Below are 25,829 nucleotides of genomic sequence, written 5' to 3'. Positions count from 1 at the left end.
TATGTGTAACTTTTTAACCCCATTGTGACATCATTTGTCCCATGTTAATTAGTAATCCGTGTTAATATATTATTTTACAAAGATATTAAACAAAGTTGATTGCTTAAATACAGTAGAAGCATTCCCAAGACTATAATTCCTAACAGGTAAACAGGTATTCCTGCAATTATGTTGAACTACAACACTCTGTCAAATTATATGAATATGCAAAAATTGTCAGACAGAAGAATTTTCACTGACTTGGTATTTCTATATAAAATTCTAAATGATTTAGTTGATAGTCCGGTATTGCTAGAATTGATTAGCTTCCGGATTCCACGACGTAATACTAGAAGCTAGGATTTATTTCAGTGCAGAAATTTTGGGACTAACTACCATATGTATTCCTCTTTGTCCAGAATACTAATGGAGGGAAATCCCGCATAACTGCCAATTCTTATCTTTAGAAGTAGTAAGCCTTTTTAGCAAAGAAGTGAAGAACCAAGAGTGCCTTAAATCATTGAAAATATATTAGATAAATTTAACATAAACCCCGTTATAAAATACAACTTATTCGATCTAATCAAAATATGTGTGGAAACATACCAAGTACTTTCTATTTACTAATAAATTTTATCAACAAAAATCGGTTTACTCATGGGTTTTCCGCTTAGCCCACTTCTTGTAGAAATATTCAGATATCATTGAAAAACAAATTTTAGACATAACATATAAATGAATATTTACTGTGTTCGTTATGTTGACGAAATTCTGATCTATTGTAAAGGTTCCAACAGGCAATAATGAGATTTTTCTGTTAATCTAGCGAACTCCATCAATCGTAAGATCTGCTTTACGGTTCAAAGAGAGTGTAATTAGAAAATAATTATAAATATATAAAATAACAAACAACAAACATACTTTCAAAATAAAACCGACGTTTACAAAAATATTAATTATAAATATTTACACCCATGGTCACATAAATTGTCTTCTTCCCATTCAATGGTACGTGGGCTTACTAATATACCGCTCGACAATAAAGCATACGAGAAGGAATGAAATTCCATTTTAACGTAGAAAATTAATTAATCATAAAAACCACAAAAATAACCATAACTTAATTTACCCAGCGGTTAATAATAAAACTAACAAACTAACAAGGTTGTTTGAAAAGTCCTCAAAAATTGTGACTTAGAAATTGCCTCCTGAACAAACAATCATTTAGGATCAACTCGACAAGGAAAAACTCAAAAACTGGCGGCATTTATAAACTCCAGTGTGACTAATGCAACACTTCTTCTTTCGTATCGTGGGGGGTCAGAGGGGGACACCTAGGTCTGCGAGCCAGTTTAGGGCCTCAGACGTTGCCATGTGAACCTCATTAATCCCGCCGGGGAATGAATGGAGCGGTAATTCGTTGACCATATGTTCGGTGGTCTGCACCGCACCACATTCACCCATCGCCGACTCTTTAAGGCCCCATTTGTGCAACATGTGGGCACAGCGGCTATGAGAGCACCTTAACCTATTGATGGCGGAACAGGTTTTGCTAGGCAATGAGAACCCAGGCTGTCTCTCGGTGGGGTCCTGTATGAGGTGAGCATTTCCCACGTTGACCGTTTGCCACTCAAGTTTCTACCTATCTCTTGGGTGAGAGGTAATCAAAGGAGCCTCTCATTTACAGGAGAATGTATTGCGCTTTTTTGCAGCGCCTTCTTGTATTCCCTCGGTGTTGCCATTTTTCGGCTGATGTTTGGCGGGGTGATGTTTGCAAGTACAGGGAGCCAAGGGAGAGGAGTAGATTTTAAATTCCCGCTGATGGTTCGCATTTTGGCATTATGCTGAACGTCTACCATGGAAGTGTGGGCGCTTCTAGCCCATACTGGAGCACAGTATTCAGCCGTTGAGAAAACCAGGGCAATGGATGCTGTTCTGAGCGTGTTGGCGTCGCATCCCCAGCTAGTTCCAGCTAGCTTATTAACTAAGTCAAGCCTGGTCCTAGTTTTTTTTACCGACTGTTGCCGGTAGTTCAAGCTCCTGTCCAAAGTATCTCCAAGATAGCGGGGGCGGGGGTCATGGTTAATATTTTTGCCATCAAACTGAACACAGATTTTGGCATGCGCTTGTGAAAACTGTCGCAACTGTTTTCGACCCATTTGGATTTAGTCGCCTATTGAGAAAATATTTTTCCATTGCCTTTAGATCAGAATTGAGGATATCTTCTGCTGCTTTAAGGGTTTTGGCTTGAGCTATGACGGCGATGTCATCTGCATAAGCTAATTTTCTGCCTTCAGTGTGAGGGAGGTCTCGAGTGTAGATATTAAAAAGCGATGGGGCCAGCACAGAGCCCTGGGCAAGGCCATTATTGAGGGGTATTTTTTTGTTTTTTCGCCCACCTTGAAAAACCCTGAAGGTACGGTCAGTTAGCAGTCGTACTGTGTTGCTATCCTCTATGGTGTCGTAGCGTTTGACAAGGAGACCTTTGTGCCACACCGTGTTGTAGGCCGCAGAGAGATCAATGAATGCTGCCGCCGTCTTAAGCCGTTTCTAGAAACCAGATTCAATGTGTGTTGTCAGTGCTAACACCTGATCGCAGCAGTTACGGCCTGGTCTGAAACCAGCTTGCTTTTGTGGGACCACTTTCTCCAGAATTGGAGTAAGTCTGCAGAGCACAACTCGCTCTAGAAGTTTGTGCATGGTACTTAAAAGCAAGATTGGCCGGTAGCTGTTCGGATCCTCTGGTGGCTTATTGGGTTTGATGATCGCAATAACCTTAGTCTTTCTCCAGGTATTTGGTATTTCTCCAGTTTTGAAAATTTCAGTGAATAGTTTTACGATCCATAGTTTTGACCGTGGCCCGGCATGTTTCAGAAAGTCTGGGAGAACTCCGTCACATCCATCTGTTTTCCCAGCTTTTGTTGGAGTGAGGGCGATGTCTACATAATCAGCTGTAACGGCGACCACAGTGTTAGGGTTCACCCGCCATTTTAGCCGCGCCGCCTTCAGATATTTTTGGACCTGGTGGTTTATGTTAGATCTTGTTGTCGTTTTTGAACTACGGAGTAGTTGTTGAGCGACAACATTTGGTGACACTTTTGTTTTAGTTGGCTGATCTGCAGCTCCAAGTCGCCTGAGTGTTTGCCATGCTTTTCTGCTCGATTGCTCGAAATTCATTTCTTCCATTAGTTCGTTCCACCTCTCGTTCCATACGCCCATCGTCCAGAGACTGGAGAAGCTCAGAAGCAGTGTCTGCGTCATTCGTCCTCTCGAATTCAGCTAGAAGGTGTTCACTTTCTGAGAACCATGTTGGAATATACAATTTTCTGTAGCCTCTAGGATAAATAAAAGGTTTGAAAAACGATCGTAGGAATTCGGCTTTGGTGGTATGTTATCCACAACTCTGTCAAAATATTCCGAGAAGTCTTGCCACTCTGCCTTTCTTAGATTCCACCGTGGCATCGGATTGCTGGAGATACACTGAATATGTTCGACAATACTAGATTCACAGAAAACATGCAATCCATTAAAATAATAATAAAATACACTGACGATTTGCTAAACATCTCCCAGATAAAAAAAATCACTCATTCAGTGATAATAATAAACCAACTTCGTTACATATAGAAAATAAAGCCCGTAAGCTCAATCTTTTAGAGAAGCTGGAAATTAATATTAATTCTAATAATCCTAAAGCTAGTTTGATAAATGAACAAAAAAATGTAATTCACTCGCCACCTCTAGATATTTTAAGCCGAGTTCAATTATTATTGAACATAAAAAATATAATTCGCTCGCCACTTATAGATATGTTCAAACCGAGTTCAATTATTATAGAACATGAAAAATATGATTCGCTCGCCACTTCTAGATATGTTCAAGCCGAGTTCAATTATTATAGAACATAAAAAAATTAATTTAAACAATTCAATAGTTGGGGGTAAGTAGCTTTACCACAGTTAAATAAGCTATTTATTTTTTCATAGATTTTAAAATCATTAATTAACTTTATCAGGTTCACCCAAAATTAACAGCCACACTATAAGTAAATAAATCTTCTCTGCTCCAAACGCTGAAAACTTATTGTTACCATTAGATATAATTGATAGGTATCCATTTTGATAAACTTGAATGTAAAGATTAGAAAGAGGGTAAAGAAAAAATTTCATTTTAAATTTACCCTCCATACGCCTTCAGTCTTCTCTCACTACATATTCAAGTCTATATTTGTAATTTAGTTTAAATTAAAAATGAAGAAGTGAGAATTGCTTACGAAACATTTCTGTTGTATTTAAACAATAATAGTGGCTAAAACCAAGTGCCGATAATTTTTAATAGGTACTTTGTAGGTATTTTGTGTATTGGGAGGCGGGCATGGGTACCTCCGCTAGCAATAGGTCACCCCAAGTGGTTCACCACGTTTGCTGACTAAGCAGGGGAGGGCGGGTACAAGGGGTGAGGTTTGTCTAGTTCTTAGCCATGGATGCATTTGCCCACCTACTGAGTGGCGGCCTGAACCGGGAGAGACTGATTGAGGGAGATCTTTTGACCTCTCCATCCGGTCTCTCGACCCATCGCCTTGCACCGCAGTGGCAGGAATGGATTCATACGTCTGTCACTCCTGGATACTTTGACCCCCAATTTTCTACTCATCACTCATACCTTTTTTCTTCCAAGAACTTCCTCTCCTTCCTTTCCATAAAAATACCTTCCACACAGCATCCCCAAAGATGACTTAGGCCATGAGGGATTTTTGAAGTGCCTCCTGTGAGGAGCTAACGTAGAAAAGGTACCTATCAATGTTCTGAACACCTCTTCCAATGCGCTCACCCACCGTTTTACTTTTGTTCTCGATAAAATGCAAAGTAATCTTAAGGGCGGATTTTCTTTCCAACTGTTCCTTGGAACGGTCACATCTTTCGCCCGGAGGTGTTTACGCTTCGCCTCGGAAGGGTATGAATGTCCGTATAATTACAGCGAGCTCTCGGAAACCCTATTAGGGGCTGTACCTCGAAACCTCATCAAATTTTTCCCCAACTGTCCAAACTCCGAAGAGTTCTGCCACTGTGCACGGAACTGGAAAATCCGCGGAAAACGTAAACAATTGAGCCAAATCAGCTCACTAAATCAAATTAAATCTAACTTTACTGAAATAGACTTCTTTTGAAAATTCGTGCTTTATTCCCGAAATACATTTTACTCATAGGTATTAAGCTAATTTGCTAAGTTCATAAAAAAGTTTTTCCCTTTATTGTCCTCTTTAGTTTAAAAGCCTGAAAAAACTTTTCAATGTGTTTCATTTACATTTTTAATGCAGAATAAGACGACATAAAATAATTTTACTAGGAATAATAGTAACAAGAATTAGTATATTTTTTACAGAAGAAAACATTTATAAAAAATAATAGGTAGGAAAAATATGATTAGAGATTTTCAAGGCCAAAAGTATTATCGTTATTTATTTTGGGTTATTATGCCGTGTTGCGATGATGAACACTATAAGGGTATTCGAAACGTTGGCTGAAAAGGACGCACAATTCGGTATTATAACCCAAAAGTAAGTCCAGAGCTAATAAGCCGGAATCCTGCTGCGGTTTGTGAAATCCTTAGTCTTTACCGCTCCAGTTCGTGATCCAGTGCTTAAAAATATTGTTAAAGAAGCTTTACAACTTAAAACCGAGAGAGAAGCGATGATTACTAAAAGCTTATCTTAAAATATCCCGATCCTCGACTGATACGAGTACTTCTATGATAGATTCCTTCCCCGTTCCAATAAAGTATTCATATTGAGAGATGATTGGGTAAAATACTGACCTACTTTCTCAGAAGTTTGGACGAATTTTCTAAAAATATATTTCATCAATTTTTGTTGGAATTTTCAATGTTTCATTTCATATTCGCGTTCCTTTCCACGGTCCCCGCCCCACGCGAGCGCCATGCTATTCCGGACAACAAACCCAGATAACCAACCCAAATCCATTACCCTCAACTTTCCTGAATAATCCACGTTGATCCACGCTACACATTGTCTCCGACGTCAAATCTAGCGGGGAATATTAATGCATTGCGGGAAACGCGTGGAATGTGTAATTTTCTAGAATTTTCGCTACATGAAAAAGCGTTTACAGAAGGTTAGTAATATATTTATACTCAATCGATTTTGGCGTATACTAGTATAATATGCTGAAAGTGAATTCTGTCAAATACATACAATTAATTCATAAAATTACGTTTGTTGTACCTTCATTGAATAAAGTATGTATACGTGCACAAAGGGATGCTTTTGGGATTTTACTATTTCTTGCAGCTAACCTAGACTATTATATATACTATGAACTAAATAAAAATACTTATATAGAGATAATAATATCGTTACTGGGATCTCCCGTGCTGAGCATTCCATTTACATTTTATTAAAATTTTATACTATGGATAATGTGAAGTTATTATAAATATATTATAATGTGTTTTTTTTTTCAGAAATAATTATGGTGTTTTTAACTGCATTTTAGTGATCTCGTTTTCGGTCTGCATTTGGTATCAGATTATTTTCTATTTCTGATCGCCCTATGTTAAGTATCTAACTTTTTATTTGAGATTTAATGTTATAATATTGTCATTAGTTTTGAATGATAATGGGTTTATAGGAAGCTTTTTTGCCCAAATGTTCTATTTCTAGTTGATTGTTGGATATGTTTTTGGCTCTGAGATGAGTTTCTAATTTACATCTTAGTGATATCCTGTGTTTTGCGTTTATAAATAAAAAAGAAGTATTTTTTTAATTGACACGATGATAAGATTGTTGAAGATTTCGTCATTCTTACGGAGACTTCCGGAATAATCTTCATTATGGCTTTTTGGGTTTGAATACTGCCAAGTTAAGGTTTTGTTTCTATTATGCAATTTAATTTACCAACTAACCATCACGCCGTTACCGGACCGCCAAACAACTCGGTCTTGGCACACACTTCTTGCCTCATTCATTTTCATACATCGTCTAATACACACTCTTCTATTATTCTGACTTTTGACATGGCCCGACTCGAGTATCTAATTCACTTGATCGTGCCATGTCTTCCTCGGGCGTCCCAGACTTCTGCTACCATGCAATGTAAGGTTCCGTATACATAACATCATTAAATAAAGGTATGTTAAGGTGAAATTTTGCACATTTCCCATTCTTGAAGGTATCTTCGTTCAACGGTATAGTTTCTAAATCTTTAATTATAACAATACTGTTTGTTTTGCTGTGAACTTTCATCCACTTTAAACATACTGCTAAATCTACACTCAGGCAGCCTCATTATGAAAATAATATGCGGAGATAAACTTTAGATGGTTTCGCTAAAATACTTGATAACATTATGTTCTTTTGAAAAGGTGGTTATGGAATATTTATTCCTCAAGGGAACACTCCTCTGAAGTAGGTAAACATATTTTGGAACGAGCACTAATCAGTACTCTTGACTTCTATCGCTGTATTTCATTATTATTATTTTAAAGTCTTTTGAAGGAAGTTTGTCATCAAGCAATTAAATTAATCTTTTCATTAAATGGGACACAAAAACAAATATCTATGTAGGGTAAAGTGTGCTCACTTCGATGGGTGATTTTACATGATTTTAGAACTTAAAAAAATAAAAATAAAACTTATTTCGAAATTTCGATGATTTAAACGAACGACACAGGAGAAGTATAAGCATAGTGTCTAATATGATTGCCCGCAGATTCTGCAAATGCAGCAATACCGTTTAAAAAATACTGTTCAACGCATTCTATACTGGCCTGTATACGTGTGAGACATGTAGGGTTGCCATATTCGGTCAAGGTCTCGTCGGGACATTTCAGGATGGAGCAAATAAAAATTTTGTAATACTTAAACAATTTCTTTATTTTATAATAAGTAGGTAAATATGTTTGTTTTATAGGTTACTTTAATTGGTACTAGCAGAAGTACTTGGCTGGCCATACTTTTCAGAAGATTTCGCTTTTCCCAACGATTCTGGGTACATAATTGTAGAACTCTGTACAAGTCATGTTATAATTGACTTGACACTGTAAAATCGACTCCACAGTCTCTGGGCTATGGGACGTACGGAAAATTAAAATTTGCATTGCGTAATTTAAATCGGGACATTTAAGGTTTTGTCGGGACGTCGGGACAGATAGCTCAATAAAGGTGACAGTCCCGATATATCGGGACGGATGGCAACCCTAGAGACATGGTGTCACTACCGAACTTGCTCGATGGAACGACTCCGAATTCAATATAATGACGCCTGTAGAATCATATTTGGATACCGAAGATACAGCAGCGCATCGACAATGTTCACGGAACTAGGACTGAATGGATTTGCCGGCCTGATGAGATATCGGGTCACTGGAGCCAGGATGCGGCTAAAGGCCTCCGCCAACACGTTGGTGACTGCAGCCTACCAGCACCAAGCGCCACTACTGAGTGAGCGCTGTGCCCAAGCTTACTCAAGACCACGCCCTGCATAGTTGTCAATTACTTTGTTGTTAATTTATTCTTCGTCATATATTTTTTCAATTTCACAAACCCACTGAACAAAAAATATGTATATATATATGGAACGTGTGGGATTGCACTAACCTCACCACATCCTGGAATTATTATTATTATTAAGGTAGCTTTAGGTTAAAAAGTTGAATTGTTTGTACGGGAAAATATTTATTTTTTATTGTTATATAGTAGATACATAAATATTTAACAATATTGCATTTTAGATCATCATTGGTCATGTTTAGCTTATCAGAAATAAAGAGTTCTTGTGCCTGATAAGGGAGCCACGATTCTTATATTATAGGTTTTATGTTGTAATAACATTTTTGTATAGAATATAGATTTTTCAATGTAATGTTCATTTTTTATTTTTTTATTTCATTTATTTGTTCTGATTGGTTGACAATATAGCGCAGTTCAGAGGCGAGATTATTGTAGTTTTTTATGGCTTGGTAATAGTCTTCTATGGAAAAATATTTTTGTATGGAAAAATAAACATATTTAAAAAAGTTATTTATCTTTTTTAATTTTAAATTCATGTAGAATTACCCCCCGAAGTTATCGAACTTTACCCCCGGACACCCTGTATATATTATAATAGTCATACTACTATTTTTTTATCACTTTTGCTCTTCATGAACACATAAAAAATGTGAAACTACAGACAGAAAAAAAAAGTTTTTTCTGAATTTTTAATTTCTGCTTATGATCAATATTATATAATATGTAGTACTCATAAAATATATATAATATCATTTATTCTTACACGTAAACCTCTAGCATTCTGTTACACTCCACTTATTTGCTACCCTCGGGTAATCCTCTCGAAAGAAGACGTTTTAATTTCCATGTCGCTACGAGGGACAGCTTTTTTTAGGGAAAAACATGCTCTTTTCATCCATCATGCTGTACCTTGTTGACATTTCAAAGGCGTTTTCGGAAACCATGCAAATTAAAATCGAGTGTTAAAAGAGTAAATGGATTATCTCTATTCTTAAAAAAAAGGTGTAATATAAACTTGTCTGATAAGATTTGAGATTTTCACTACCAAAAGTATTATCTTGATTCATCTGCCCTAATGACGGACACCGTGACGCTGTCCAAAACGTTGGCTGAAAAAGGATGAATATCAACACGGCATATTACCCCAAAAATAAATGAAGAATGCTGTTACAAATCTGTTCCACATCATTTTTTACCACTTATTTCCATAACTGTTGAGGAATTAGCCAATTATTTGTTTTGAAAAACATTTATCAAGATTACTTACTTTGTAAATAGATGTTTCTTGGGAAATTTGCGTTACTTATTCGTTAAAATGGATTAAAAGTAAATATTTATTTTTATTTTGTTGCTTTACCTCTTATTCTTATAAACCGAATTCTCAAATTGCACACTCGTGTGTGCGCTAGGCCATCGATATTTAGAAGAGATATGAGTGACAAATAGGTTCCACTTTTTACTTCCAATTGACTTCCAACGCTCTAACCAAAACTACCGAATCCGTTTAAGCGCACCATACTAATAATGGAACACGTTTCTACGAGATATTAGCGCCTCTAATTCTAACTCTATGATTGTATACAGGGTATTAAGGAGCGCACTTGACTTACTTGGAGTAAAAAATGTAAATGAACTTTTGGTCTCCGGTGACTTCTTTTTTTCCGTATTTTTTTCATCTAAAATATTTTTTTTAAATCAATAGGAATTGGACAGCTAGGGTCGATGTGAGGCCGTTACTCGACTGAGTGAGTAGTCGACATGTGTAAAATATATTTTTTAAATTGTTTTTGAAAAAAAAAACATTAAAAAAGTCGCCGTAGACCAAAATTTCATTCACATTTTTACTCCAAATAATGTCAGAAATCACTGGTTAAAGTAAGTCAAGTATGTCCTTTAACACCCTACACAATTCCATGAGATTTAAAATGTGAACGGTTTAATTAAACGTTAGCTCTAAACGTCCCTAGTACCTGGGTTACACTGGTTGAATCAGTACTATGGGTAATTCTGAACCAAAGATATTAGAAGAACGAGATATGCTATGTTGGCCGCCGGACCGTAGCCGGAGTACTACCTAATTAGGGTACTTTGAACGGTATCGGGACGTGTACGCACAGAAATCTGTTCTATGTATTAGTGCGGATACCTTAGCGCAAGCGAAGGCGTGCAGTAGTATTGGTGAACAAAACCGGCGACACTCGGCAAAACAATTCCACTCAGTACGAACTGCGCATAGCACATCTCGTTCTTCTAATATCTTTGTTCTGAACCAACGATTATGTAAACTAACTAACTAACCATCAAGCCGTTTCTCCGCAGGGGCAGGCAGATAGGACGAACTGCCAAACAACTCGGTCTTTGCACACACCCCTTGCCACATTCATACATCGTCTCATATATACTCTTCTATTATTCTGACTCTCGACATGGCCCGACTCTAGTATCTGATTCACTTGGTCGTGCCATGTCTTCATATTGAAAAAAAATTGTAGCTTTGAGTTTATTTTGCTTCAATTAACTTCTATGATATGAACAATATGCCAGGAAGTTCAGAATTTTACACTATGTCATAGGACTTGAACTTTACTTGCTCTGAAATGGAATACGGTTACTTTTTTTTTTGTATTAGGCAATTCACCCTAAAGAGAGTGCTATGTGGTACGGTTACTTATTTTCGTCTAATATCTAACAATAATAATGTTGCAATTGAACGAAATTAGGCATTTCGAAATAATGACTAATTTTAGATTTGAATTTAAAATTCTACTCGTTAAGTGAATTATTTTCTTCTAGATAATTAAACAATGAAGAATTAATGTTACACAATAATTAGCCGTTTCGTTTATTTCAGTTCACCAATATTACATATTTTTTTAATCTAACATTTTGTGTTTCACCACGTGCTGAAAACACCACGTGTAATACTGCTGGTGTTAAGTTTAAAATGGTTCAGCTGAGATATTACTAATATTTTGTGTAATGTGTAGCGAATAATTCGCCTAGTAGATGACAAGAAAATATGGAAGGGAAATGTTTTGTTATAATTGCCTCCTCCAAACTAGGAGCAATCATTGAATTTACGATGGCAAATTTAAAGTCAACAAACCAAATGCCGTACACTAACCAGTGTTGCGAATTACACCGACTCGCACATGCTGAAAATTGTTGATTTTAATTGTTGTCTTTGTAAAGGAGGGTATTATGAGAGGAAATTACCAGGATTTTCATTTGGCTTTATCTCCTGGTTCCACAATATGGCTCCCCGTGTATCTGAGCCATCTCCCTGTTAAGGAATAGGAAAAAAATAACTCATTTTGTATCCATGGTTATCAATAATTCCATCTCGTCAGAGCGTGTTTTTGACGTTTTCATTGCATATTAATCTGCTCTAATTATAAATTTTAATTTATTTAAACTAACAATTGCTTATTGTTTCAGTCGCTCCAGGCCAAGTTATCATTCAGTTCGAAGGAGATCGTCGCCCTGAGCTGTTCGTGGTGCAAAGCGGCTTACCACAACAAAGATGCTTGTTTCAACATGCAGAGGATAGGCGAAGAGTGCAATCTAGGTAAGCCCTAATACTATATTTCTCACATTCCCTCTTTGCCAAAGTTTATTATCTCCCTTTGGAATGCCTCACTGCCAATTTATGGGAATGCGACATTCTTAACACAGCCATTGTTAATTCCTGCATGATTAAATTTACAGTAACTTATTAATATATATCTATTGGTATCTAGCATTGTTACACCTTACCCCTTTCCTTTTGATTCCTACCTACAAAATTATTATTGTCCACCTACCTAATTCCTACCTCTCTTGGCCGACCACAACGAGTGTGTAGTTCAGTTGAAATTCAAAAGTCATCCTATCAACACCAAATCTGTGCTTGATTACGGAGCCCCTTGTCTACCGCGTCGACATTGAAAAGCCATTAGCTCGCGAGTTTGTGGCTGTAAAAAGTGATCTGAAATGAACCAGCGCAATTAAGAAAAGCGAAAGAAGAAAAAAACAATAAAAAAATATTATGTATTCTTAAATTTTTTAATTATTTTACCTAAGGATCTCGCACTGTGGTGGTAATAGTGTTTATACTAATCATATTTCGAAGTTAATTTTCAAGTTATGTTATTATTTCAGTTCTGTGAAGCAACTAGCCCATAATGATATAGTAACAGAACTTGAATAGAACTTTCACTGAACTTGATAATTGTCTTCGAAATTTGATAAATTTTTCAATTTTTTTTTTTTAAAGAGAGACAAACATTCCCGGTTACGGATAGCCAATAACAATATTTCAAAATCTCCTACTACCACCTCACTAAGCGGAAAATGTTGCTTGTGTTGTGATGGAGGACTTAGTGAGCCGAGGAATTGAACACACTACGCTTGGGCGGAACCCAAACGCGATGTCAACTCAGCCACCGACCGGTCAACGTGGTTTAATGTGTCGGAATGTGATTATTTCACATTCTCTCCCTGTTAGTTTTATATCAATCAGACAACGCTCGCTACCTACATTATTAGTTTTGCGTGCTTACAAAATTTTATTTTATTTGTAAATTTGAACTACATTTTTGATATTTTTACTGCCACTATCGTAATATTTTTATGATATAAGACACCATCCACACAGTCATGTTAGAACAAAGCTTTAATAAATTTATTAAAATACCTGTACGGCATCCATTTTCCATAGTTTGGAAAAGTCGGGTCATTATAATATATAGCTTTGAGTGTTTTTGCGCCATTCAATTTTCCCTCGGACAACCAAAACGTCTTTTATTCTGAAAGTAATCATTGAAGTAATGTCTCATTTCTCCGATTTCTCTAAAAAACATGATTGCTCCCCAAACAGACATAATGGAAAATAATTATGTGGTTTCCTAGGGCTATTTTTTTATTTTCTACGAAAATATACCTCATTTAATTTTTGTTATCTTAGTCGCACTGCTTCGGGGTTTATTCAAATATTAAATTAATAAGCAGCGTAGTTTTAAATCTGTTTTATGTGCTCTGCTAGAATTATATCCGAAACATCCTTCGGTAATTTGGTACTCAGTTTATCGCAATGTTATGTCAGCCGCGGGGCAGAAACCAACATCATTATAATTACAGAGGTAGGTACCCATTTCCACAAGATGGTATTAACTGTTGGTCTGGAAATCTCAACCAGGAGATAATAAAGTCAGATGATGAATCAAACAGTTTTTACTAAAAAAACTATTGCAATGGAGTTTTCTTCTAACCAAGCGCTGCGAAAATGTTAGAAATGCAGGATATTGTACCTACTACTCGTACTTAGATTCCACTTAGTTAATACTCAACTTCGCCGGATAATTCAGCCCTCTATTTCTTTTTAAATTAAAATTGAAGTTGAAATTGGCTTGTTTGTCTACTTTGATGACAGCGTTCCATGACTAGTGGAAAATGAAAAACGCTAGCTAGTAAAGTTACTTTAACTTAAAATCCGTCAAGGAAAAGGTTTGTAAGTTTCGTGTTGTGTTTGGTTTTGATTTTTTTTTTGTCATACACACAGATGTTTTTCAAGAGATTTTTTCTTTTCGTTCTTCCGGGTTTATTTTCATTCAACTTTGAATTATTTTTTCAAAATCTTATGATGATACTTTTGACAGTGTGAAGCTATTATTTTTTTCACTCTGGCTACTAAGTGCATTTCTGTTCATTGAAACATTGAACGCAAGCTGTATCTCGCACATCTTTCTTCATTCTTAACATGATCACTTGAACACTGAACGGCTGGCCAGCCCTTAAAACATAAATTTGATTTTCGGCCATAATACCCAACCAAATTAAATAATATTTTTTTATTAAAAATCCATAGCAAATATCTGGTACGGATATGTGCTACTTTATTTGTTTATGTTTTAAATTATGATATATAGTATATTATTAAATTGTTTTAAATTATGATATATAGGCGATTATTATAATTATTAAAAAATAATCTTGCCCTGCCTCCTGAATAATATAATGAAATATCAAGTAAAAATAAAAACATCGTAACAAAGGGTTTTTTTGGATAGAAATTTCTATTTACATAAGACAAATTTATGTTCCAATGTAAGTCTGTGGTTTGTAATTTAATTTAACATTCATTGAAATCCTTTTTTAAAAAAATCATTTTGACTTATTTATTTCTTTGTTAATCTGAATAATAATAATAATAATTGGATAATTTGTAGAGCGCCGTTTTTGTGAAAAATCACCTCAAGGGCGCTGTACAAATAAGATATAAAATGCTTAAAGTTTTTTTTATACAAAGTTTTTAAGCATTTTTTTTGCACGTCTTTTAAAGCTAAACGCCGGTAAATAGGTAAATAACGTTCTAACGTTAACTTTTCAGAAAAAGCTGTATTTTTTTTCTCTTGAGAAAAAAAAAATATAACAAATATTATATATTAAAATAATAGTTACGAAAAGGAATAAGAAGAAGAGACAAAAAGATGTCTAATATTATTATTGAGAAAATTATATTAATTTTACACAGTATAATAATTGAGAAATACTATTTCAGGAGTTTTTTATTGTACTTTTGAAGTTTGTCTAATGTATGGTAAAAAGTTGGGTATTCAAGCGATATATGGCACTAGTCAGAAAGCAGACTACACAGTCCGACAGATGTCGCTAGAGTGTAGCAATTGCCCGTGGGGTATCATTGTGAGACTTCAAGCTTCTAGAAACAGAGAATTACCAAGCCTCGGGTAATGAACAGTGTAGCTAAATCCAGACTTAAATTATTGTAACGTAAATAAACGTAATTATTGTAAAGAACCTTTTACTTAATCAAAGAGTTCCCAACACAGTAATCTGCAAGTAAGCAGAGATATAACAGTTTCCAATCTTATAATAACCGGTAAGTGGTTAAACCATTTCAGTACAATTTATTTGTAAAATTGTTGGGCCGTGGTGGTGTTACAACACGGGCTAGTTATAAAGTCAAGAACATTTGGTCTATTACTGTTCGAAACAAGAGTTAATTTTTCATTATGGAAACATTCTTTTTTGATTTGAAAAGAGCAATTTTTATAATATTTTTTTGTGAAGGGATTTTGAATTCTTGAAATTTAATCTGTTTTAATAAAAAAATGTGATTATTTTCTTAACCTTTCTATTGATTTATGATTTCCATTTTATTTACAAAAATTATCTATGTATATATATATATATATATATATATATATATATATATATATATATATATTTTTTTTTTATTTAGTAAAAGATTATACATTTTTATACATTATTTAAGAAATGTTTTGACTGCCCAACTAGGAGGATTCCCGTTTTAGGACAGTCAAAAAAATATATTAAACCAATATATTTTATATTTGTTTTAACGGTAAGTAACGGAGTCAAGTTTACATAGATTTGAATTTTAGTTACAATTATAAGAATGTATACATGTGTTTAAATTCTCAGGGATATATTTTTTTTAAGTGAATATTACAAAGGATTTGAATGTATTTATCTATAGTAAATTTAGGTCGAACCAATTTTTGTTAAAATTATAATCTCTGAGTTTAAACCCTCAATGAATATTGCTATATCATCAGAGAATGTGATAAGTTTTGACATAATACGGATTTTAAAAATATATCGTCGACGTAAATAATAAATATAATAGGTCCCAGTTCAGTTCCCTGTGGGGTGCCAAAATCCGTGGTAGTGAATCGCTCAGAAATACATTTTACTTAACAAATTGCTCTCTATAAATGGATAGTTTTTGATTCACGTTAAAGCACGACAAGTTATACCATTTTTTGCTAGTTTTGAGATAAGATTAGAATGCGATGTCTATCAAATACTTTAGTTAAGTCAACAAATATTCCAACACATTTTTTTTTAAATCAAATTAAATTTATGTATTTCAGATGTTAAATATACAATAGCATCTTGAGTGTTCAAGTTTTTTCTAATCCCATATTGATGTACACATATTACATTATTTTGTTTTATTAATTTGACTAACTTATTGTTTTACAATTTTTTCAAATATGTTGGCAATGTGTGAGGTACGAGAATTTTGCGTAGTGCTTAGATTGGAGTCACCTGATTCAAATAATGTTGGAGTAATAATAGTTTTCTATTATTTAAGGGAAAGTTGCCATTTTATAAACTTGTGTTTATGATATGTGCCAGTGGTATGCAAAGTGATTTTTTATCATTTCTTTCGGATCCGTTTTTAAATTGTTAATTATGTTACCGGCATCTGTGATTTTGAGTAAATTTGAATTTTTTTAATAAAAATTTGATTGAATGTTTTCCATAACTTTTTGTTGGTATTGCTGCTAGTAATATTTTTTTTTAGAAATCTTCTTTGAATATGTAGCATCTAAATTTAAAGTTTTGTATTTAAAAAATCCGTGCAGCCGTTCGTCTAGACCTTGTTTAGCAAGAAAATGTTGGCAGAGGTAATCGTAACTATTATTACCTGTTCTGCAATTAAGTGTCATAATACAGCCAAGCGTTCTTTTCTGAAATATGCAAATCCACGAGACACAGTGTTTTACCTGCTTTTTTTAACAGTGCCAATAATATGTAAGCAACGTTGGAATCCCGAAGGCTTAGAGGAAACGTTCATTATAAACTGACCATGAATAACCTATTTTCAGATGGTTTATGCTGTAGTATAATCAAGGCATTGAATTGCAGCACAAATGTTGACTGAATGCATTAGAAATGTGCCTGAAGCGCATTTATGGGAAATTGTATGGGACCTCCAATTAGGAACTTCCGAAAAGAACGCGAGACCCGTAAGGGCAACATGAATATTTTTTATTTACTCACTTTCTGTGTTAGAATGGTTTGTCAGAATATTTTAAACTTTCTCCTTTACTCTGCATACTGCCAATGCGCAAAGTCTCATGTTAAAAATATTATGTTTGGAATATGTACATTTAAAGTAGATAGTTTTAAAGTTTCGGCTTGCGAGTAAAACTTCCTTTACAAAGCCTCTCTACAGCGAATCTCTTAACAGTTTAGAATATACTCAATAATATGAGATCAAGATTTCTCATATTTAGATTTTCGCTTTTAACTAGATCAATTGTTTTAAAGTTGGTATTTTCACAAATGAAAAGCTATTCAGATTTAATTTTTATTGGCAGGTAGATTTTAAAAAGTTTTATACCGTTTCCTTAACTAAGTCCTCCATTATTGCACAAACAACATCTTCCGCTGTTAATGATAGTAGTAGGAGTTTTTAAATTACTGTCAGATTATTTGTAGCCCGAGAAATTTTGTTTTTCTATTTAATACTACTCATAAAAAATATTTGCTGTTAAAAAAATAACAGTGCTAGGTTACTTTCTTCTGACTTTTCATTTATCAATTTTCCTGAAAAAAAGAGCATTCTTGATCGAGTCGAATATTTGGCAACCCTCATTAGTTTCCATGAATATTGCGTAGAATTCAATAATTTTCAACAAAACCTTTTTAATGATTAAATAATTTCCGGGCAAGTACACGTTGGTTCTTGGAAACAAAATCAAAATCACATTATGTTAAAATGCTATGTAGATACATCTATAAATACTTGTTTGTGCTTAATGTCACATACCTACCTACATGAATTACGTATACGTGCACCCTTAGTCTTTTTCTTTAGACAATTTTATCTATTTATTTACATTATAATCCCATACGGGCTTTTACAAACATGTGGTTCATATAGTAATTTAGTGGAACATTATAAAAAGTAAAGTTAAATTATAAAATATAACACATGCACAAGAATAATAAAAAGGTAAAATTAATATTTATAAATGAGGTATTTTTTTATTTTATTAGTGCACTTAAACACATCTACTATTTCTAAGAAAGTATTGCCAACTGCATGAAATCTAGGTATAAGCGAGAATCTAAACAACTGATATTGTTGTTATAATAAAAAATATTTTTTATCGAGTATTTATAGTTGGTATGTGGAAGATAATTAGGCTAAGTAAATCAGGGCTGTCTATAATACCATTTACAATTTTTAAATAAAATTCAAGTCGGACAGAAGTCTTTTGTCTGATCTGAGTTTTAATAATTTATCAATTGGTTGCATTTTATGGTTTCTAAAGGTTGACCAGGGTTATAGTTAATAGTTTTCTGATGTTTGAGTATCCGTAAGTTTACAGGGGTATGTTTTAGTATGAGTAAGAGAAAATCTTGCTTACAGTCTTTCACAATAAATATATTAAGCCAATTCCTTATAAATTTGTATGTTCGTACAGCAATAGATATTAGCTGTTTTGTCTCGAATTATTTACTTGGTAAACAATGTCAGCGGGTTGTGTTTGATTTTCCGACTGTTGATGTATTATTGCAAAAACAATTGTGATTGGTCGAATGACACGGAACAGAAATTCTTTCGTAATTCTGCTTCTGAATATCTAAAAACAAGTTATTTATACATTCATTTGTCAAAACCCATTTTACCATTCCTAATACCACTATTTTTTCATCACTAATTTACCCAAGTATCAATTTCAGACATTTATTTTGTTGGTTAAAAATTTGGAGCGCGAAATAATAATATACGTGATCTTGTCTTATAAATAATTTTAATTACTATTTCTCCACAGCTCGTGATGGAAATTATAGTGCTACCCAATGAATTTACAATATTTATTGTTATGGTCTCACAAAATTTAAAGAAAATGTAGCAAGTATGTTTTTTCTTATGTTTTCAGTAAATTATTAACTCAAAAGTTTATATATGACAGCGATAGTCATTCAGGGAATACTATGTGTATGAAGGAAATGGATGTCGAATCGGGCAGCGTTTTCATATTTAGAAGTTGTGGCGAATACTTCATTCTACATCACGGGTGTGATTGTGATGAAAAGATACCCCTACTCGTTTACATTGCGACCATTACAGAACGCTGTATGAGACCTACTGGCAATATGTTGTCTTTCTTATACTTATGTTTGTTTGCTGTGTTGCGTTCTCTAAAGGCGCTTAAGATCTTCTGTGATCAATCGAAATTATTTTATTATTTGTTGTAATAACTAATTTGCGTGTATTTGTGAATAAAATGTTATTCACACACAAGGGCGTTTTAGCAATCATTTACGTAATATGGTCAGAGATAAAAAATAATAATAAAATAATTATGATAATTGGATGACTTGTATAGCGTCGTTTTTGTGCAAAATCACCTCAAGGGCGCTGTATAGATAGCACAAATAAAACCACTAAATCGAAAGTACGACAACTACCGTGTCTTTCTCTTGCCACTTTTGAGATCTCTACGAAATGTCTATAGTTTTTAATGTAATTGGTGCTGCAGTTAAGCGTTTCCTTGAAATTTCCTGGAAGATCTGAAATTTTTACTACGCCGGAATTCATCGTTTGAGAGTTTGCTTCGTCAATAACACTTTTTTTTACTTTATAGAGGATTTTAAGGGACGTACTTGACTTATTTTCACCAGTGATTTCTGGCATTATTTCCAGTAAAAAATGTGAATGAAATTTTGTTCTCCGGTGAAAATTTTAACGATTTTTTTTTTCAACTGAAAAATAGTAAATCAGTAGGAATTGGACATCTAGAGTTAATGTGAGATACTCGGCTGAGTGTCCAGTGACATGTGAAAGAACTATTTTCAATAGTTTTTGAAAATATATATATTTTGGTAAAAAATAACACGAAAAAAAGTCACCGAAGACCAAAATTTCACTCCAAAAAATGTCAGAAATCACTGGTTAAAGTAAGTCAAGCATTTCCCAACACCCTGTATGTAGTTTTGAAACTGTATGTATTATGAATAGACATTAAATTATTTTCGTACACAAAAAATCTATTGAGTTCAAAGTCAATTACTTTTTGTGTCTACTTTTTTATGCTATTACAAATATCGAAAGATTTGTAATTTATATCAATTTTGTGTATTCAAATCAGTGGTCTGCCCACTTGCTGGTCGAATAACAATATTCTTTATTCTTCTAGTTATCGCACGTTTTCAATTATAACAAAGTGGAATAATAAATTATTATTAATAAAGTGTTATTATCATCCACAAATATGAAATTCACAAGTAAAAATTAAATTTCTCTGATGAATATGAATGAAAACCATCAAATCAGTCAAATATTTTAATTCAAATTGTCGGCCTCTCAGCGAAGTACCACGGATTTGCCATTTGCACAAGTTGAATATTTATGAAATTTTAATTAAAGCAACTGAAATATTCGGTTGAAATTTGCAATGGTTATTTTCATTTCATTAAAATTTTATTATTTTTACGCTAGAGGTCAAAATTACCCCTGACTTTTCTTTAAAAAATTATCCTTCACTCAATGTAAGTTGTAATATTTTTTTTTCATTTGTACGAACCGAAACATACGACACTTTCTAACCCTCTGTGGTTATTAGGCCACTTTTGTGGACAAAATATTATGTATACTTTTTTAAGTAATGAGTTAAGTAAATTTGATTATTTCATTAATATATTATGGAGTCATCAAAAAGCACTCAGTAAGTCATTGTCATTACAGATAGGTACGCAGTTACCTTTGATAGCTTTTTAAAGGTTCTAAAGAAGGTTTTTACCTGTTCTCTTAGAAAGCGTTTTTTGAAATTATTTCACTGAATCGGATCATATTTATCAGGGAATATATTGATTCAATAACACTTTGAGATCTCAGATCAGCCTGAAGATCTGACTTTTTCGTGTAATTGTTTCTAAAAAAAACACAGATTTTCCCTGAATTCTCCGAATAAAATCTCCGTTATATTTGACTCCATCACTCCAATATCGGAAGAACGAATCCAGTGAAAGGATCCAATTTCACTGCGAGACTATTCGTCTCATAGCTCGGTTTACAGCGACTCCGAGATTGGTGCCTTGAAACGGTAGAGATTAGTTGATTGTTCCAAAACCTTGGTGAGCTTAAATCTTACTTATAAAAACTATAGTTTTGGTCCCCCCTACTTCTTCCAAACAAGCTTTGTTTTATAAACAATACACCTTATACCTTGAATTGCCGTCTTCTATTCCCATATAAAATATGTTTTTTGTTTATTGTCGCATCATTCAATTATTCCCTTTTCCTTGAAGAAAGCAATTACTTTGTTTTATTTTTTAAAGAGCCCTCACTTTGTACTAACCACTACTTTATCAATGTTTTTTTATCGCCTTCTAGTGATCTCGGTTATACATTACATCATAATGTAAACTGGGGGACATTAGAGGGGCGCCACCACTTTCCCAACGACGGTAAAAGGAAACTGGTTGTTTACTTCCTTCGTCGTACACGTCAACACTCTATTTTTTTTTCAATAAAACGAAGCTACAGACAATTAAACTCTAAACCCTCCACACGGCGTTTGTTGGTATCTATATTTACACTCAATAACAAATATAAAGTACATAAATATTTTTAAAAAAAAACAATTTTGAAATAATTTCTCCTCGTTATTGCCGGTTCTAAAGTGAAACAAACAGTATATTATATTATGCGCATTTTTAAAATAATATCAAACGCTTACCCCCTAAAAGCAGTTCACCTAGAGTTTTTAAGAATAAATCTGATTTGAAGAAGGCTCAAAGAAAAATATAGTTATTCTCGGTTTACTAGAAAGGGGGGGGGGCATCAGACATTGCTGATTATCAAAAAAAAATCGTAATACGTATATTTAAATATAGTTGCCACGCAGCAAACCAGAAGAAAACGAGAAGCATCAGAATCGATAATTTGGCACCTCAAACGTAAGATGAATATACTCTAATCAGCAACTCTAAGCACAGGCCACCTCTTAACCCAAATTCGGATAAACTTTTTCCAACATTCGAAATTCTCTTTGTGCTCGGCAGTAAAATATTAATACTTTGTGACCGTGAGTAAAATATTTTCTCTCAGGGCCATCAACTTTGAGGATGCTGTGTGGAAAGTCGTTTTAAAGAAAGGAAGGAGAGGAAGTTCTGGGAAGGAAAATGGTACGAGCGGTGGGGAGGAATCTAGGGATCAGTGTGTTCAGGAGTGACGGACGTATGATGGAGACGACGATGGGTTGGAAAAAACCAACTAGAGAGGTCAAAGGGTCTATCCAAATCTCTTTCGATTTGCCCCGTCTGCAGCTGGTAGGCAGACACATCCGCCGCTAAGACCTAAACAAACCTCGTATACCACGGACACCCCTGCTAAGTCACCAAACATAGCGAACCACTTGGGGTGACCTATGACAGAGGTGTTGGTTATCCAATAAATTGTTCCCGTGGCGACGATACCCATTCTCCCCTCCCAAATTGGATTGTATTACCACGTGAACACATTCGAATGAGAAGATAGAGTCAGGCTGTGCAGCCGTCCCCTGAACTCGCCATGGCCGGACAAAATTTGTGACACTTGGTGATCTAGTTTGATACATGCCCCTTCCATTCTGTTTTTAACTGATGGAAAAGGTCCATCTTCCTGTATTCGACCTATTCCAACGATTCTGCCATTCATTCAGCTAACTTCTGTTTTATCTTCAGTAAATCAAGAGGCACCGCTCCGCTTTGTGTAAACTGAACACCTAGTTGGACAGTGGCCCTGCTTTTCGCCCATTTGGTTTTGGTCAAAACCTCCCTAATTTGCATCTGGCAATGCATCCTATATGCACCAGAGAGCGCTAGCAAGTGGATTCATACACTGAGGAGCGACAGAAAATAAAAATCAGAAAAAATACGTCCATAGAGGAGGTATGTACATAGATTAATAGCGGGGATTTTATTCAGCTTATTTGCGCAACTAGTTTTCGGTACACTACACGAAAGGCTCAAAGTAGGTACCAATATTACTGTGTTTGCTGACCCGATACCATATCCTAAAACCATTTTTTAATCATACCGAATGGGCAAAGAGCAACCTCCTATACTGCCGTGTTTCTAGCCGTAGACAAGTTAACCACGCAAAACGTGAGATTTAATTCATTTACCTTTTTACAGATGATGCAAATTTCAATATTCATTATTTCAAACAAACCTACATGGAAGAACGATCTATATGAAGAATCAGTTTTGCTCAGAAGAGGCAAAATCAGTTGCCGCACCTTCATTTTCAAAATATTATAAAAAACAAAGCAGATATAATTTATTAATAAGCGACGATAAATAAACATGTATTTAAAATAATAAAAAAAAGTGGGAATTGTGAGCTCGAACTATTATAAAAAAATCTGAAAAAAACATTAGAGTTTGTGGAAAAGGAATTTCCAGCATGATGCTGTATATATGTACATCCATTGCAGACTGCATGGTTTATTTTCGGTGTACATGTAACATTTCCCGAAATGTGATAGCAATACTTTCCCTCAAAATTGTATTTTACATCATACCGCAAATAAACAAGAAATGACATTTTATTGTAAAATAATTCCTGTTTAAATGTCAGATAAAATGTACATATTTGGTATGTATTATTTCACTAACCATTTTATGAGCGATTTTACTTTTAAAAATCGATAACTTTACAATTTCGTTTCAACAGTCGTATCTATCGATGATTTTGCACCAATCCATAAAGGCCTATTCAGTACGATATTGACGATATTCGTCATCTATGATCAGTTGAGAGATGTTCGCAAACACGCATAGACATATGAATATTAGTAGACCTGCCCTAAGTGATTAAAAGCGTATTATCCCCACTCCCCATACCGGTTCCATTGGAACCGGCTGTGCTGGCGTATGGCCTCAAGTGAAATTTGAAAACGTGACGTCATCATTCTTGTGCGAACTATGGTCGAGGCATCATCGGTTCATTTTACGAAATAACACGGCAAAATGTTGACTTGTACTATGAAAACTTATACCTATAAAAAATATACGTGAAAAAGAGAATAAACCCAATTGTCGTATTACATTCCATAAATAAGCATTATTTTACTTTATTTTAAGCATATTCACATCGTATAATATAGATCAGTTTTAGAAACATATTATATTATCACATCGAGAAACGTCTGGACGCGAAACACAAAGCTGGTTGGTTGCTGCGAAGTAAATTATGAACATTTATAAAAGTGTCTTAACTAAATACTTAAACGAAATATTCGACTCTGAAAATACAACCGAATTTTTTTGCCGAATTTGGACTTCGCAAATTTGTTCATAACGTGACGAGTAATTTGCGCTCCCATGTAAAAATGTCTATTCATTCAAAAGCACGTTTTACTTTTAAGAAGTAAATGGTGATATTATAATGCGAGATGCCTATTTACTGTCAGATTGATTTATTGACGAATCACAGACAGCCTTACGCCCTTCGTTCTTCAACAGTTGATTTTACCCCTCGCCATTATCTTCTCGTCTATTAATTCCTATGTCTGTGCAAACACGGTAAAAATACGATTACGATAGTCGGTAGACAAAATCCGCTGCTTTTAGCGAGGTCTCCAAGGTGACGGATAAGCTGTCAATATGTACGACTGTTTGGATAATGTCATTCGTTAAACAAAAAACTGGCTACTTTATGAATGGAGGTGAACTAACTAAGCTCTCAAAATTGAAATAAATCGTATACACGATCCATGGACAATCGAGACGCGATCAATTGATGCCGTTCCAACTTGGAGGAACAAAAGTTGTTAGTCTTTACTAAAGACCGCATGAACTAATTAACTCCATTTTTACTCTCATAAAGTGCATGCGGACTGCCAATGTACATTAAAGTTATTATTTCAATTCGATATTGTCAATTTATTATTATTTTTATCACTTTTACGTGGCCGTCTGACGTTAATTCAAATTTTCCAGCTGCAGTATTACCGGCGTATGAGGATTTTAATTACCGGTATCGGTTTACATATAAATAGTGCGACCGTGCTATCTAAATCGCTACAAAATCGTCGGTAGTTCCGCCTAATGATCCGATATTGATATACACTGGCAACACTGGAGCTATTTGACATTCCGAAACGTCAAACGTCATACAGTTTTCAAACAAATTGAACAAATTTCGTTTCCTCGAACCCATACAAATGTAGGGTCATTGGCCGGAATGGATAAAACTTGCCGCATATGCGAATTCTTTCAACTCTCAAGAACTCCGTTCGTTCAAGCCATTAATTTTATTTGTGTAATTTTTGTAAAATTCAATATTTACCACATTATTAAAACAGTAATTGAAGCATAAATCAACAGTCAACCGAAATTTAATTGACCGCCCATGAGCCGCGCTTGAGTTTGCGGGCTTTTTGTCTACTTTCGTTGACCGTGCTCGTAAATGTTGCTAACTGACCATAGATCACGAATTCAGTCAATTTCGTATTGAAATAGGGCCTTATCGATCGTCCGTACTAGACCTACAGCTACTTCCCAATGGTTC

General features: G+C 34.5%; 1 protein-coding gene across 1 annotated transcript in view; it reads left to right on the top strand.

Annotated features, from left to right (window-relative positions):
- The window catches only part of rdgA (retinal degeneration A), a 539,333-nt gene that overhangs the window by 448,029 nt on the left and 65,475 nt on the right, over nt 1-25,829 (top strand). Inside the window, exon 9 of the mRNA XM_089632263.1 lies at nt 11,945-12,074. Coding sequence (XP_089488389.1) covers nt 11,945-12,074 — 130 coding nt within the window. The remainder of the gene's footprint in view (nt 1-11,944; nt 12,075-25,829) is intronic.

This window comes from Hesperophylax consimilis, chromosome 5 (genome assembly GCF_061612785.1).
Source record: "Hesperophylax consimilis isolate HC1 chromosome 5, BYU_Hcon_1.0, whole genome shotgun sequence".
NCBI classification, from domain to species: Eukaryota; Metazoa; Arthropoda; class Insecta; order Trichoptera; family Limnephilidae; genus Hesperophylax; species Hesperophylax consimilis.
This window is presented reverse-complemented; position numbering and strand designations above follow the sequence as displayed.